The sequence below is a fragment of the Gnatocerus cornutus genome, chromosome 7 (assembly GCF_029298725.1).
Source record: "Gnatocerus cornutus isolate USDA-ARS CGAHR chromosome 7, icGnaCorn1.1, whole genome shotgun sequence".
Taxonomy (NCBI): Eukaryota; Metazoa; Arthropoda; class Insecta; order Coleoptera; family Tenebrionidae; genus Gnatocerus; species Gnatocerus cornutus.
Genome location: NC_142239.1, coordinates 13,234,983 through 13,248,223, shown reverse-complemented (window position 1 = coordinate 13,248,223; position 13,241 = coordinate 13,234,983). Strand labels below are relative to the sequence as shown.

The following is a 13,241-nucleotide window of genomic DNA, read 5'->3' as shown; positions in this document are numbered from 1 at the left end:
TTATTTTTATCCTTCTTTTCAAAGTTACAGATTTTCATGTTCTAAGATAATTTGATTAATTTTTGCAAAAATACTCTTAAAAAAGGTAATCAATAAACTGAAATTTTAAATCGATCTACGTCACAATTTTTGAGACAATTGTACGTAAAGTTTACCAAAAACTCCCTCGGAAAACAAAAATTTTCTCCGTAATAATCTGATCAATTTTAAGGAAAATTATACCTAAAGAATGTTTATATTGTGTGATTCATTAAATTTCCATTCGCAGTTGGCTTTGAGAAAAAAAATCATGTCGTAACTAACACCATTACAGTAGTTTCGACTTAATATTTGCGAGATTTGCTAGTTATCGAACAAGAAGAAATTTAATGAATCACACGATAGTAAACTCAGTTGACATATACCTAGTAAACATTTTATGGCTTAAGTCAAACCACCCTTAGAAATAAAACTGGATGTTGTAAACTGCAGCCGACAAATGTCTAGATAGAGGGTTGATCGATGGTTGAATAGGCGTACGTCTATTTTTATGGTCCCCAACCGCAAGGATTAGACTGCCCGGTTCTCTCATAATGTGGCCATAAAATTTACTAGGTGTATGTCAACTGGGTTTACTATAGACATTGGAGAAGTACACCCAATTCACAAAATTCATTTTGAGCGCTTGGTTATTTAAAAAATTTAAAAAACGTGTGAACAGACCGAGAGGTGTAAACGTATGGAACTGAGCTTTGCAGTTTGGGCTCAGTTCGCACATTTTTTAGATTTTTTGAAAAACTTAGCGGTCAAAATGAATTTTGTAAATCGGATGTGTCAATTGTCCAGGCATTTTTTGCGCATGATTTTACTTAAAATTAAACTATAAAGAGGAAAATTGAAATTATCCCAGACCCTTTTTTGACAATTTTACATACGATTTTTTCAAAACCTGTACAGTACATCGATTTATAATTTTTGCGTATTACTACTGAAGTTCTAGGCAACATTTGTGAAAAGTTTCGTTAAAATCCAAGGAACATGGTGATTAATAAAAAAAAATTTTTTAGGCGACTTAAACTAAAAATACAATTTTTAGGCCTTAAAAGCGGCCTAAAAGTGAGTCTTTTCTGGCCGCAAACATTTTCGGCCGATCTATGGTGGCGCCATCTATACATAGTTTTGCATATTACATCAAGATACCGATATTACCCTCAATTTTGTAATTATTTGGGTAAAATCAAATCGACAAACTGCTGTAAAGTGCATCAAAGACGTATTGATATATTGAAAATGAACATGGATAGCAGTGCTGTCGCAACAACATCAAAAAGCACATCAAACCTAATTCATACAAATTGTGAAGCTACACATGCCGAAACTGCAAATGTAAATAAAAAAAATATGAACTTTTCTAAAGAATTCATAAATAATTCCAATTGTTCAGTTGTTATAAATAATTAAATCAATAAAGCATAAGTAAAAATTAATTAATTAGTAAATTTAATGATGTCGCCTAAAAAATCTTGTGTGTATCACGGCCAAAAAAGAACCACTTTTTGGCCTTGGTACACAAATAGCTATTACTTTGACGGCTATAAAAAAGTTGGCATTTTTTCAACACCCTGTAATTCCTTAATTTGTGGTGTTACAAACATTTTTATTTAAAAATCCACAAATTCCCCACATAAAATGGAGAATGTGATTGAAATCAGAATAAAACAAAAAAAGGCTCATTGATTGGCTCGCATTTTCTTTATCAAGTTTTTTTTTTAGCAGTTTTTATAACAAAAAACCCCCAGCTCAGTCGTAACTTTGCATTCATTCGTTGGATGTCCAAAACACTGTTGTTGATTGGGCAGATTGCTAAGCTAACAATATTATGCACAAAAAAAGAATAAATTCATTCGATGAACATGATAACAAAATCGCACGAGAAAAAAATAGAGCCACGGATTTGTTGCCTAACTGTTTGACCCAATTCGAAATAAACCATTTACTTCAGTGATAGAAAACAGTAAACTCAAGAACAGACGCTTCAATTCAGTGGAACCATTTTTTTTACCCCCTGTATTTCCTTCATTTTTGGTATTACAAGCATGAAAATTATGAAAGTTGCTACTCTTGTCAGGCCTACTAAAGCACCCAATTTACAGTAATTTAGATGAAAGGTTTTTTTTTAGAAATTTTTGTTTTAGGAGTTAAATACCATGTTTTTGATTACAAGCTCACCAACTTTAGCTCTTCAGGATAAGTGTCACTTATGAATATCTAAAAATTTCTTCATATCAGCCCTTATTTACTTTCAGATTGAAAATCCTTAGATTCTTTATTGTTCATTTTTTCAAAATTTTGGATTCTCATTTTTTACTCAACAAACCTCAACAAACCTTTTTCCCTAGATTATAAAATTTTGAATTTTTTAGTATACATATACATATAATAATATTATCTCAGTTTATTTAAATTTTTTCTCCGCGTTCGTAGATCTTGGTCTTTCAGATTTTCATTTCCAAAGTTTCCATTTTGTTGGATTTTAGCTTCTTACTTTAATTAGTTCGATTCAATTTTTTTTTAATTTCATAATCTTTCTTTCATAATTTAGTGTGCTCTGGAAAACAAGACTTGAACCAAAACCGCAATTTGCCACTTGCCTACGTCAGAAGGTGACCAGTTTTATACGGTCAAATTTTAAGATTAAAACTTGTAATTAAAGATTAAAGACGAAAGTAGAGAGTTGGAAAGAAAAATTTCTGATTTCAAATTGACGAAATCGGACCAAGGCTTTGATCCAGTTATTTCAACAAAAGCATGCAATAAGAGTAGGTTTGACTGTCAACACTGTCAAACTTTGACAGGTGACGTTTCTTACCAAAAGACGACACATTTTGACTTGTTTTCACTGCCAACTACAATCTTATATTTTTTTATAAAAAGTCTATTTAAAAAAAAATGATCCTTTGAGCCCAAAATTGGTCTTAGGATGCTTGTTACCTTTGAAGCCTAAGCACGTCTGACAAATTATGTAAAAAGGTATAAAAACAGCAGTAAAAATGAAGTAACTCTTCTACGCAAGAATTCTATGATCCATAAATAAAACCGTGGTTATAACTCATCTGAGTCCGAACATAACAGCAATGACATTTTTACAAGTAGTAGCATTTTTTGCTTTAGTTTTCACCTCAATGTTGCATAATAACTAATATTTATTGGTTGTTCTCCACCTTCTTAACAACTTGAAAGTAATAATTCACATAACTGTCATAAATTACAAAATAACACACTCCGTTTATTTAACCTGCTTTTACGTTTCCAAATAGCACTATATCAAATAAAAAATTAGTTTTTTCAGATTCCTCAATTAAATTCCATCTTGCAATAAAACTTTTATTGACAAGCTCGTATCAGTTGATCGAAAAAATGCCTTTTGAGCGACCTCCCGAAAGTTGTTTCGACTCGGAAATAAAGAATACACTCAGCAGGAATGCCGACTCATAATAAAAAATCTCACAAACGAAAATAATTACAAAGATAAGTCGAGAGAGAAAAACGAAAATTGAACTTTTACAAAAAGAGAGGGGTTATCGCATCGAGCTGTCTCCACGGTCCAAAACCGCTCAATTTATTTTTAAAACGCGAAATGGTCTGAGCCAGGTCATCTTTTAATGGATCTCCATTAAAAGTCGGAGAACGTTGTAAAGTACAGAGGTTATTTCGGAGGCCATCGAGTCTCATCGAACTGTTCTGGTCCAGATTCTTGATAATATAACAGGTTGGGCCGCCAATTAGGAGATGTCCCCGGGTCACAGACTCCGGACCCCGCGCCTTCTCCGGTGCCCACACAGGAAGCCCGCGCAGGGGCGGACTGCGACCCGATGAAAAGAAGTTTTTTTAGTTGGGCGTGCACTCGAGGGAAAAGGTCAGGATTCTTTTGCAGCTTTGTGTCCTTATACAGTTACGACGATATTTAGTTGCAGTTTAGTTATCAGAGCAAAAAGTCGTCATAACTCCCGTGATGCAGTGCAAGAACCCAGTTGATGACCTTCCTGTTGAGAACATGTAAGTAATTAGTGGTTAGCTGAGTGTCTTCGACCATCCGTTGCAGAAGAGTGTCCGGACAGCATCCTGTGGTCGCAGTTGCTGACTACTAAAAAGAAGCGAGGCCGCACACCGGTTGTCGGTTGACCAGAGGCGGTGTTCGCAGCAGTCGCAGTCCTCGACAGTGGGCAGCGTGACCGCGCTAGATAATGCCCCGCTTCCGGTGACCTGCGTAACTAACAGCAACACAACTATTTTGCTTTTATTAAACAGTAATAGCCAATATTCGATGATAACACGTCTCACGCCATCTACTCGCGTAATTATGTCTTCGGGTAGCCGGGAGGGGTGCAACGAGATTGTTTTGATAAGGTAATTCATACTTGCGAGGAAAAGTTGGCTTTGTGGCGTGCGCGAAAAAGAAGTAATCACTATCGTTATGGTCCAACAGGAACTTTTAATTACGAGAGATCGCAAGAGGCATGTACTGGAACCTTTCAGCAATGAGCGCTGGCGAAGGAAATGCTTCTGTTCTGCAAATGCTCCTGTCAACTCTTTGACGAGTTATTATGATGATAATCATGAGAGGCATGTCTGCCAACTAACTGCTTTTTCTGTTGGAACTAAACACCAGAAACATTTACTGCAGAGCAAAGAATTTTTTTAATACATATATCGTCTTACAACGTAACACTTCTTCTTTAGAACTCTATAGAAAATTTTGGAAGTTTGGAAAAGAATTCTTGATCATTTCTCTTCTAAAAAGTATCTTAATAAATGGTAACACCTGCTAGTCTCATTATTTTAGCTCTAAAACTAACAAAACTTGAGAAATGAAAAAAAAAATTAAAATATTCAAAAAATTCGAATTTTTTGTTCAAAATTTTGTAAATTGGCGCACTTAAAAAACATCTCAAAAGTAATAAAAACTACAAGTTTCATATATCTAGCGTAAAAACTGGCAAAATTACGAAACTGCAAAAAAAATTAAAATTTTGAAACAACCTAAAGACAAAAAATCCCGTTTCTTGTTCCTAAATTCTGTAATTTAGTACACTCAAAGAACGTCTCAATACAACTCAATTTAGAGTTACATCTCTAAAACTAACGAAATTTTGAAAATAAAAGAAAAATTTGGAAATTTGAGTTCGACCTAAAATAACAACAAATTCTAAAAATTTCTGTTCTTTGTTTTAAAGTTCTGTAGTTTGACTCACTTAAAAAACGTCTCAAAAGTAACAAGTCCCATAAGTTTCATAGTTTTAGCGTTAAAACTACCATTATTAAAGAATTAAAAAAAAATAATTGAAATTTTGAGATCAGATTAAAGGCAAAAAATTCTAAAAATTTCTGTTTTTTTGTTTCAAAATTCTGTAAATTGGTACACTCAAGAAACGTTTCAAAAGTAGTAATACCACCAAGTTTCATAGTTCTAGCTTTAAAACTAACGGAATTTTGAACATAACGAGAAAACTTAGAATTCTGAGCTAAAATTTAAAAATTCTAAAAATTCCTGTTTCTTCTTCTAAAATTTTGTATTTTAGTACACTCAAAAACCGTTTCAGAAGTACTAATATTTCCAAGTTTCATAGTTCTAGCTCTAAAACTAACGGAATTTCGAAAATAAACAGAGAATTTGGCATTTTGAGCTTGACCTTAAAATTTAAAAATTCTAAAAATCTCTGTTTCTTGCTCTAAATTTTTATAATTTGGTACACTCAAAAAACATTTTAAAAGTAGTAACACCTCCAAGTTTCGTATTTCTAGCTCTAAAACTAACGGAATTTTTGAAATAAAGGAAAAACTTGGAATTTTGGGCTTGACCTAAAATTAAAAAAATTCTAAAAATTCCTATTTCTTGTTCAAAAATTCTGTAATTTGGTACACTCGAAAAACGTGTCTAACGTAGTAACACCTCCAAGTTTCATAGTTCTAGCTCTAAAACTACCAAAATTTCGAAAATAAAGAGAAAATTTGGCATTTTGAGCTTGACCTAAAATTTAAAAATTCTAAAAATCTCTGTTTCTTGCTTTAAAATTCTGTAATTTGGTACACTCAAAAAACATTTTAAAAGAAGTAACACCTCCAAGTTTCGTAGTTCTAGCTCTAAAACTAACGAAATTTTGGAAATAAAGTGAAAACTTGGAATTTTAAGCTTGACTTAAAATTTAAAAAATTCTAAAAAATCCTGTTTCTTGTTCAAAAATTCTGTAATTTGGTACACTCAAAAAACGCTTCAAAAATAGTAACACCCCTAAGTTTTATTGCTCTAGCTTTAAAACTAACGGAATTTTAAAATACTAAAGAGAAAACTTCTAAAATTCGTTCTAAAATTTTGTACAAAACACAAAAAAATCGTGTTTCTTGTTAAAAAATGTAAATTGGTATCCTTAAAAAACGTCTCAAAAGTAATCAATTAGAAAAAAAACACAAAAATTTGCAATGAACTTTTTTTTGTTCAAAAAAAGAACATTAATTCCTCAAATCAATTGTCTGCAAGCAAAGCAATCAAAGCCAAACGCACCTTTCTACTTATAGTCTCTAGCATGCACATGGGCGCGCCCTAAGCGCCCGACTAAAACCCACATGTCCTATAACTTCGCACTGTTTCTTCTCCATTGCATCACCTGTTAAAAAATCGTACACCTGTTGACCGGTCACCGTCCGAATTGTCAATTAATTGATCTTGGATTTGTGTCTCGATCTCGCAAATGAATGTCTTAATTCCCCATTAATATTTATTACAACTCTCGAATTACAATAATTGATCAAAAACGGATAAACTCCACGACTTTCCACCATCCGACCGGCCTCAATATATTATCCGTTAATGGTGTAACTGTTAGAAATGTAACAGAAGAAGTAGAAGAAGCACAACCGCTTTGAATATTTACTTGGTGATATAATTCGAAAAGCTGCGTATTTATAGAAGTGTTGTCAAAAATTAAGCGAATATTTTAGTGTCACTAGCGGAATTTGAATTTGAATCGGTTAATCTTGCAGGAAAGAATCTGGACTATCGGAGAGAGGAGTGACCGCGAGACGACCGAGCCATCTGATACCTCATTAACAAAAATCGTTTAATTCGTTATGCCCTGCAAATATCCTTGCCGGATTACAGATGACACTTAATTGAGAGCAAATTCCATTCGTCAGGTTTAATCCCACGAAATTTTGGGGTTTGACAGTTATTTTTTACGATAACGATGTGGTTATATGGGATCAAACTGTCAACAGATGATACCATAAACACAAAGACAAAATGCTCGTCCCATATCGGGTATAACTGTTTCTAATTTTTTGAAGCATCACGCTTGCACAATTTAGAGTAAACGATTAGTTTTTAATATAGGGGCACTCCTTAATCTGGTGATCACCGGTTATTTATGGCAAAACTATCGAGAAATGAGATCAAAGGTAAACAGAGGACGTAGGTGGGCATCTGGTTTGGAGCGAAGAAAAGAAAAAAGTTGTGCAGAGTGGAAAAACCATAATTCATTTTAACAAGGTAATTAAGCATTCTGAGTTATTTGCATTGGAGTTTTGGGTATTTTACGACGCCCAAAAAAGTCTAATTAGGCATAAAATATTTCTTTTCTACAAAATTCCAGAATTTTACGAAATTTTGGATCCCGCTCGGGCTAGTTAATCTATTATAGAAATGCATTCGAAAAAAAAAATTTAAAGCAATCATTGCACTTAGAAGAGAAGAAAAAAATAGTGTTTAATGAATATAGAATAAATTCCAAAAAATGAACTAAAAAATCCAAAAAATATGCACAATTTAGAGCATAGAAAAATGTTTAGAAAAATTTCAAGACAATTTGGAGCAACTATAAGAAGAGTTGGAGTAAATCTAATAAAAATGCTGAAATTAGAGAGAATCTAAAATGAATCTAAAAAGAAACTAGTGACTTAAAAGGAATAATTGGTGAATCAATTTTAGGCGGCCCATTTTCTTATGCAGACCTTAGTCCTCCTCTATCAACACTCAAAACTATTAAAAAGGCTTCTGAACACGTACTATAACAAATTTTAATTATTTCCAGACGCCATAAACTTCCTGATTTTTTTCCAAAATGACATAAAAGACAAAGAAAATCGTACATTCCAAGAACAAGAAATTTACAGGATATAAAGAAACAAATGAGAACAAATAATTACGAATTTCTTAATTTTTTTATGTCAACTTCACACAGGAAATTGTAACTTTCCTGATTTTATGTTTCTCCCATAAATAAGTGTTTTGCTCTTTTAATTTCCTAAGCTCACCTCTTATAATACCAATGAACCAAAAATTAATTGTAAACCAATAAATCAGCCGAAATTACCACTGAATTTAATACAGTGCTAATATTTGTCATCCTTAACGACCAAATTTTGCAATAAATTCCCGTGAAAAGCGGACCAATTAAACATTGCAATAAAATCACTGTAGCATCATCTCCATAAACTATCTAATTTACTAATATTATTAATCTTGTGATCTTTCGACCCGAACTCGGAGCGTCTTTATTGGAGAATTTTAGTTATTCCATGTGACATTCGTGGGAAATTGTCGACTCGGAGTTCGAATCCGAATCAATTTGTTAATTAATCAATAAATCCGATGGATTAACAGTTATCATTCGATCAAAGATTAAGATTAAAAATGACTCGTCCGGAGTTATCAGCCAGTCAAAGATCATTAATTATCTAATTATAAAATGACATTTTTCCATTTTTAATTAAATAAACGGTCGCGTGATTTAGTCTTCGAGATATTTTAATGCGATCGAAAACCATTAAGTTGGTTCGATTCGATACCATCTACTGGGTGTTTAATTCCAATGGGAATAATTTAATCGCTTTGTGTAAATCTCGATGTTTCGTTCCATTAAAGCGCATCCATTGTTGTAATTATCAATGTTACGCGGATCTAAGCTACCGGGTGGTCTAGAAATGTATCAAAATAACGAATTTCCTTTGAACCTTCGGCTCGTTTATTAAGTGTGTGAATGCTCACCATGTTGACAATTTCTATCCGAAGCTATTCTGTTATTTGAATATTACTGTTTTTTATCGCCTCCGTTAGAATTGATGAGTGGATAGGATTTCCACGATTTAGGAAACGAATTCTTCGTATCTTTGACTTGTCATGACGTTATTATCATTGCGTGAAATATGAACAATTCAAATTCAGTTTTGAATAACTCAAATGCCAGCTTTCATTGATTTGTTCGTCATGATTAAACGAGACTTCATTCAAAAGCTGAGAGTTCAAGTAATCTGATTGAAATTAACAAGGAAAAGTGAATAGAAGCGCCAAGAATGGACACTTTTACTCTCGATGAGGGAATCTTTGGTATTTTGCGTAATTCAACATTTACGGCTTGTTTGTATTATATTGAACGGGACGCTTCCGCTTTCATCGCCATTGAACACCGAAGACAAGGACGCAATTTGTTATTAATTAGTTTTACATCTATTACGGAGTCGCAAATGGCATTCTCTTCGATTTTTGACTTCTTTGGTGGTTTTGAATAATTTTTGAAACATGCACAAAATTGAAATTTTACGACTAAGACTTCTGCGGTCGCTATCTCGCTTATTTTGGGGGAAAACTCGCCTTATTTGGGCTCATTTCACGCAGAATTTCATGCAGATTCCAAATCCAGGCTCAACATCCAAGTACGACAACAAATAACCGAGTTGTGGGCGTTTAAAGTTTAGAATAGTTAATTTTTATTTTTCAAATTTTTAATCCTCGATATCTTTGAAACTAGAACAGATGAAAAGAAACGGTTTGTGCTATCGTTTTTCTCGCGTTTTTTTCTTTTAGAATTCGGCCTCAAATACTCAAAATTCGATAGTCAATTTTTTCGCAAAAAAAATTTCCCACTACATTCATAAAAATTTTTGATTTTTTGTTTTTTGACCGCCATTCGTAAACTATTTGATCTACCGATATGAGATTTGACCAGATAATAGATTTCGACCTCCTCTTTCGATTGATGTATAACTAAAAAATTATAAACGTCGTTTTCATCTATTAAAAAATGATTCAAAATCACCCCAAAAAACCCTGTACAAACAGATTTTAATCAATGTCACGTTTATTTGTGATGCAAACTCAAGTTATTTGGTCTCATTTAACGCAGAACTCCACGCAGAATCCAAAACCGGACGAATTTTTAACGTACGTCCACAAATAATTAAGTTATAGCCGTTTGAATTTTTGAGTAGCCGCCAGAGAGCCAAATTTTTGAAGGTTTGAAAGTTTCGGTACTCAATATCTCGGAAACTAGGACAGATGGAATGATACGGTTTTCGCCATCGTTTTTCTTGCGATTTGTTAGCTAAGAATTCGTTCTTAAATTTTTCAGTAGTAAAAAATTTGATTTTTTTGAATAAAATTTACAACTAAAACTATTCTTGGCAAATTTCTGCGCTTATTTTGAGGATCAACTCGCCTTATTTGAGCTCATTTTAGGCAGAATTTCACGCAGAATTTAAAACTGAGTTCAAAATTCACGTATGACAACAAATAACTGAGTTATGGCCGTTTAAAGTTTCGGGTAGTTAATTTTTATTTTTCAAATTTTTAATGCTTGATATCTTCAAAACTACAACAGATACGAAGAAACGGTTTGCGCCATCATTTTTCTCGCGATTTTTTAGTTAAGAATTCAGTTTTAGATTTTCCGTTTGAATTTTTAGGTAGTTTTCAAATAACATTTCTAATTTTTTTAATTTTCATGTTTATTTATAAATTTTATTAATTTTTTTTTTATTGATTTTCAATTTTATGTGGTAAATTTCAAAAATTATGTTTAATTCCATGTTCCTCAGGAAATTTGATTTGTAAGGACGTCGCCGCACCAACAAGACCCAAAACAGGAAGCGTGAAGACCTCTTTTAACTCGATCTTTGTTCGCTCTTTCATCACATTAATTTACGAGCATTTCACCTAAAAACTAATTTGCGGCTGTTTTGATTACCCAAATTCCTTGTAAGGCAAAAGCGCTTCCAGAGCGGTCAAATTTAATCATCAATTAAACCGAACTTCCAAAATTAGATGCAAATCGAGTTGAAGCAGCAACAAACTCAGACAGCGGATGACACTCTTATATTTATTTTACAAGAAAATATTTTTAGATCATGCAAATCTTCAAGGCATCATCCACACATAAATAATTTAGAGGCTAACGATATTTAACATAAACGTAAGGTATTTCTAACGGGACCTCATAAAAAATCCGCCAAGGTCGTTGGTGTCAAAAATTCAACACACAATGATGCATTCAAGAATATTCAATCGAAAACAAACAGTCTTGAGATGAAAGCTTAACTAGTTCTTGTATGCACAGGTTGTGAGCGTTGCAGAACCACAATTTTAATCGCAAGATAATTAGATAGATAAGAAATGTTGCTACCAATCAGATAACAAAACAGATTGTGCCAGGTTCATTGTAATGCTGATGGAATTATTCGAGGGAAAAGTTAGGTGTAGCAATTATCGGAGATGGTTTTTCCTTAATTAGGAGTAATTAAAAAGACAGGACGCTTACCATATTTGTCGAGAGCTTCCGCACCGGGCGAACTGTCTGCAACAAGAGAAAGTTCAATTATTCGACATCGATAGAAACATTGAGGAATTAGTTAATTGTTTAATTCGTTACAACGTTGTAAAAATTCTGATTTACGAGGGGAAAGAAGAGTAAAACCGGCAGTTGTGGTGGTAAAACTTAATTATTTAATTGCGGTAATTTTTAATTAAATAATTCCACTACCAAGTTGACCCGGAAAATAAGCTCTGAAAAATAGCCCACAACTCCGCTTTTGATTGCAAAGAAAGTCGTCGCATTAGCTCAACACCCACAACATTTACGACTCCATCAATCACGGAAAAATGTGTTGCAGGTGTAGAGAAATTTTATTAACATATTTAGATTCCTGCGGACATTTTACATAATCGTGGCGAATTCGATCAAGATAAAATTTTTCCGTAATTAAACGTTTTAGAAATTGTATCGGTAGAATCTCAGTCCGCACCTGTGCTGCATATGAAATTTCAGCCTTTTTTGATTAACATGTAAATTAATTAAGGAAGTTTGTTTTTCGAGAATCCACGATTTTTTTGATATAATCACCTCATCAAGATTAGGTGAATTATTTCGATTTGATGTAAATTCGTGGAGTTTGGTACTGTAACTACTGCGAGTGGTAATATTGGTGATTTATGGTACAAATTTAAATGATCGTTTACAACGTTACATAAGCTCAAGCAGCGTTTCCCATCGCGACATAAATAAATTAAATATATTTTTTAATTACCTATAAAAATTACGAACAATTTCAGATCCGATCCATCAAAATAGTGGACACGCATAACTCACGTCTACGATAATTTATGCTTAATTACGAGGTGAAATTAGATAATTCTCACTAAAATTGTGTAACGTATGTTGAAAATTTCCGTCGTTGATTTATTGCAAAAATCTAAGATTTTTTGTCGTCCTTATAAAGCTCATTTTTTGTCGTCTTTTAAATATAGTGTGATGGCTTTAATGGGATTAAATAAACGACGTGCAATCATTTACCGTTTCTCTTGATCTCACCTTTTTATTTTCACTTTCGTGCCATTAACCATACAAGGATTGATCTCTTTAAGGTGTTAACCTCGAAGACTTTGCTCTAAAAATGGGATAATCGGTCCATTTGTACGTATTTTCTTAAATGTCATTAACAAAAAAGACGAACAAATCGCCAACAGATGTAAGTGCAGTGTTTGCGACATCGAATTCAAAACAACTTCATTTTCGTGTGTCACAACTATCAATTCAATAATAAAGATAAAAGTGTGGTAGTAAAAGTACGTGATTTGATAAGAGACCGTTTTATAGCGATGGACCTGTAAAATTAAACTGTCTCTCGTGTTTATTTTTATTCCCAAGAACAGTTTTGACTATTTGTATCTTTTACGACAAACAATTTTATGTCGTGTTCAAATGTACGAAAAAGAGGTTGAAACAAGTCGAAAATTGCAAATAAGAACACAAAATGGACAAAAAAATTGTAAAACAAGATACAACTTTCTATAATGAGATGTCACGACGCGTCGCTTGTAGTGGAAATTTATGTTCGTTGTAAAAATTATGTAGGAAAGAATTATAATGAATGAATAATAAATACATAAAAATGGGTATAAATGTTTATGTTGGTTACGGTATCTGTTTTATTGACAA

General features: G+C 33.0%; 1 protein-coding gene across 4 annotated transcripts in view; it reads right to left on the bottom strand.

Annotated features, from left to right (window-relative positions):
- The window catches only part of Samuel (SAM-motif ubiquitously expressed punctatedly localized protein), a 79,057-nt gene that overhangs the window by 36,574 nt on the left and 29,242 nt on the right, over nt 1-13,241 (bottom strand). For all 4 annotated transcript variants that reach the window (XM_088041895.1, XM_088041897.1, XM_088041894.1 and 1 more), the window contains one exon: nt 11,565-11,600. In XM_088041895.1, coding sequence (XP_087898021.1) covers nt 11,565-11,600 — 36 coding nt within the window. The remainder of the gene's footprint in view (nt 1-11,564; nt 11,601-13,241) is intronic.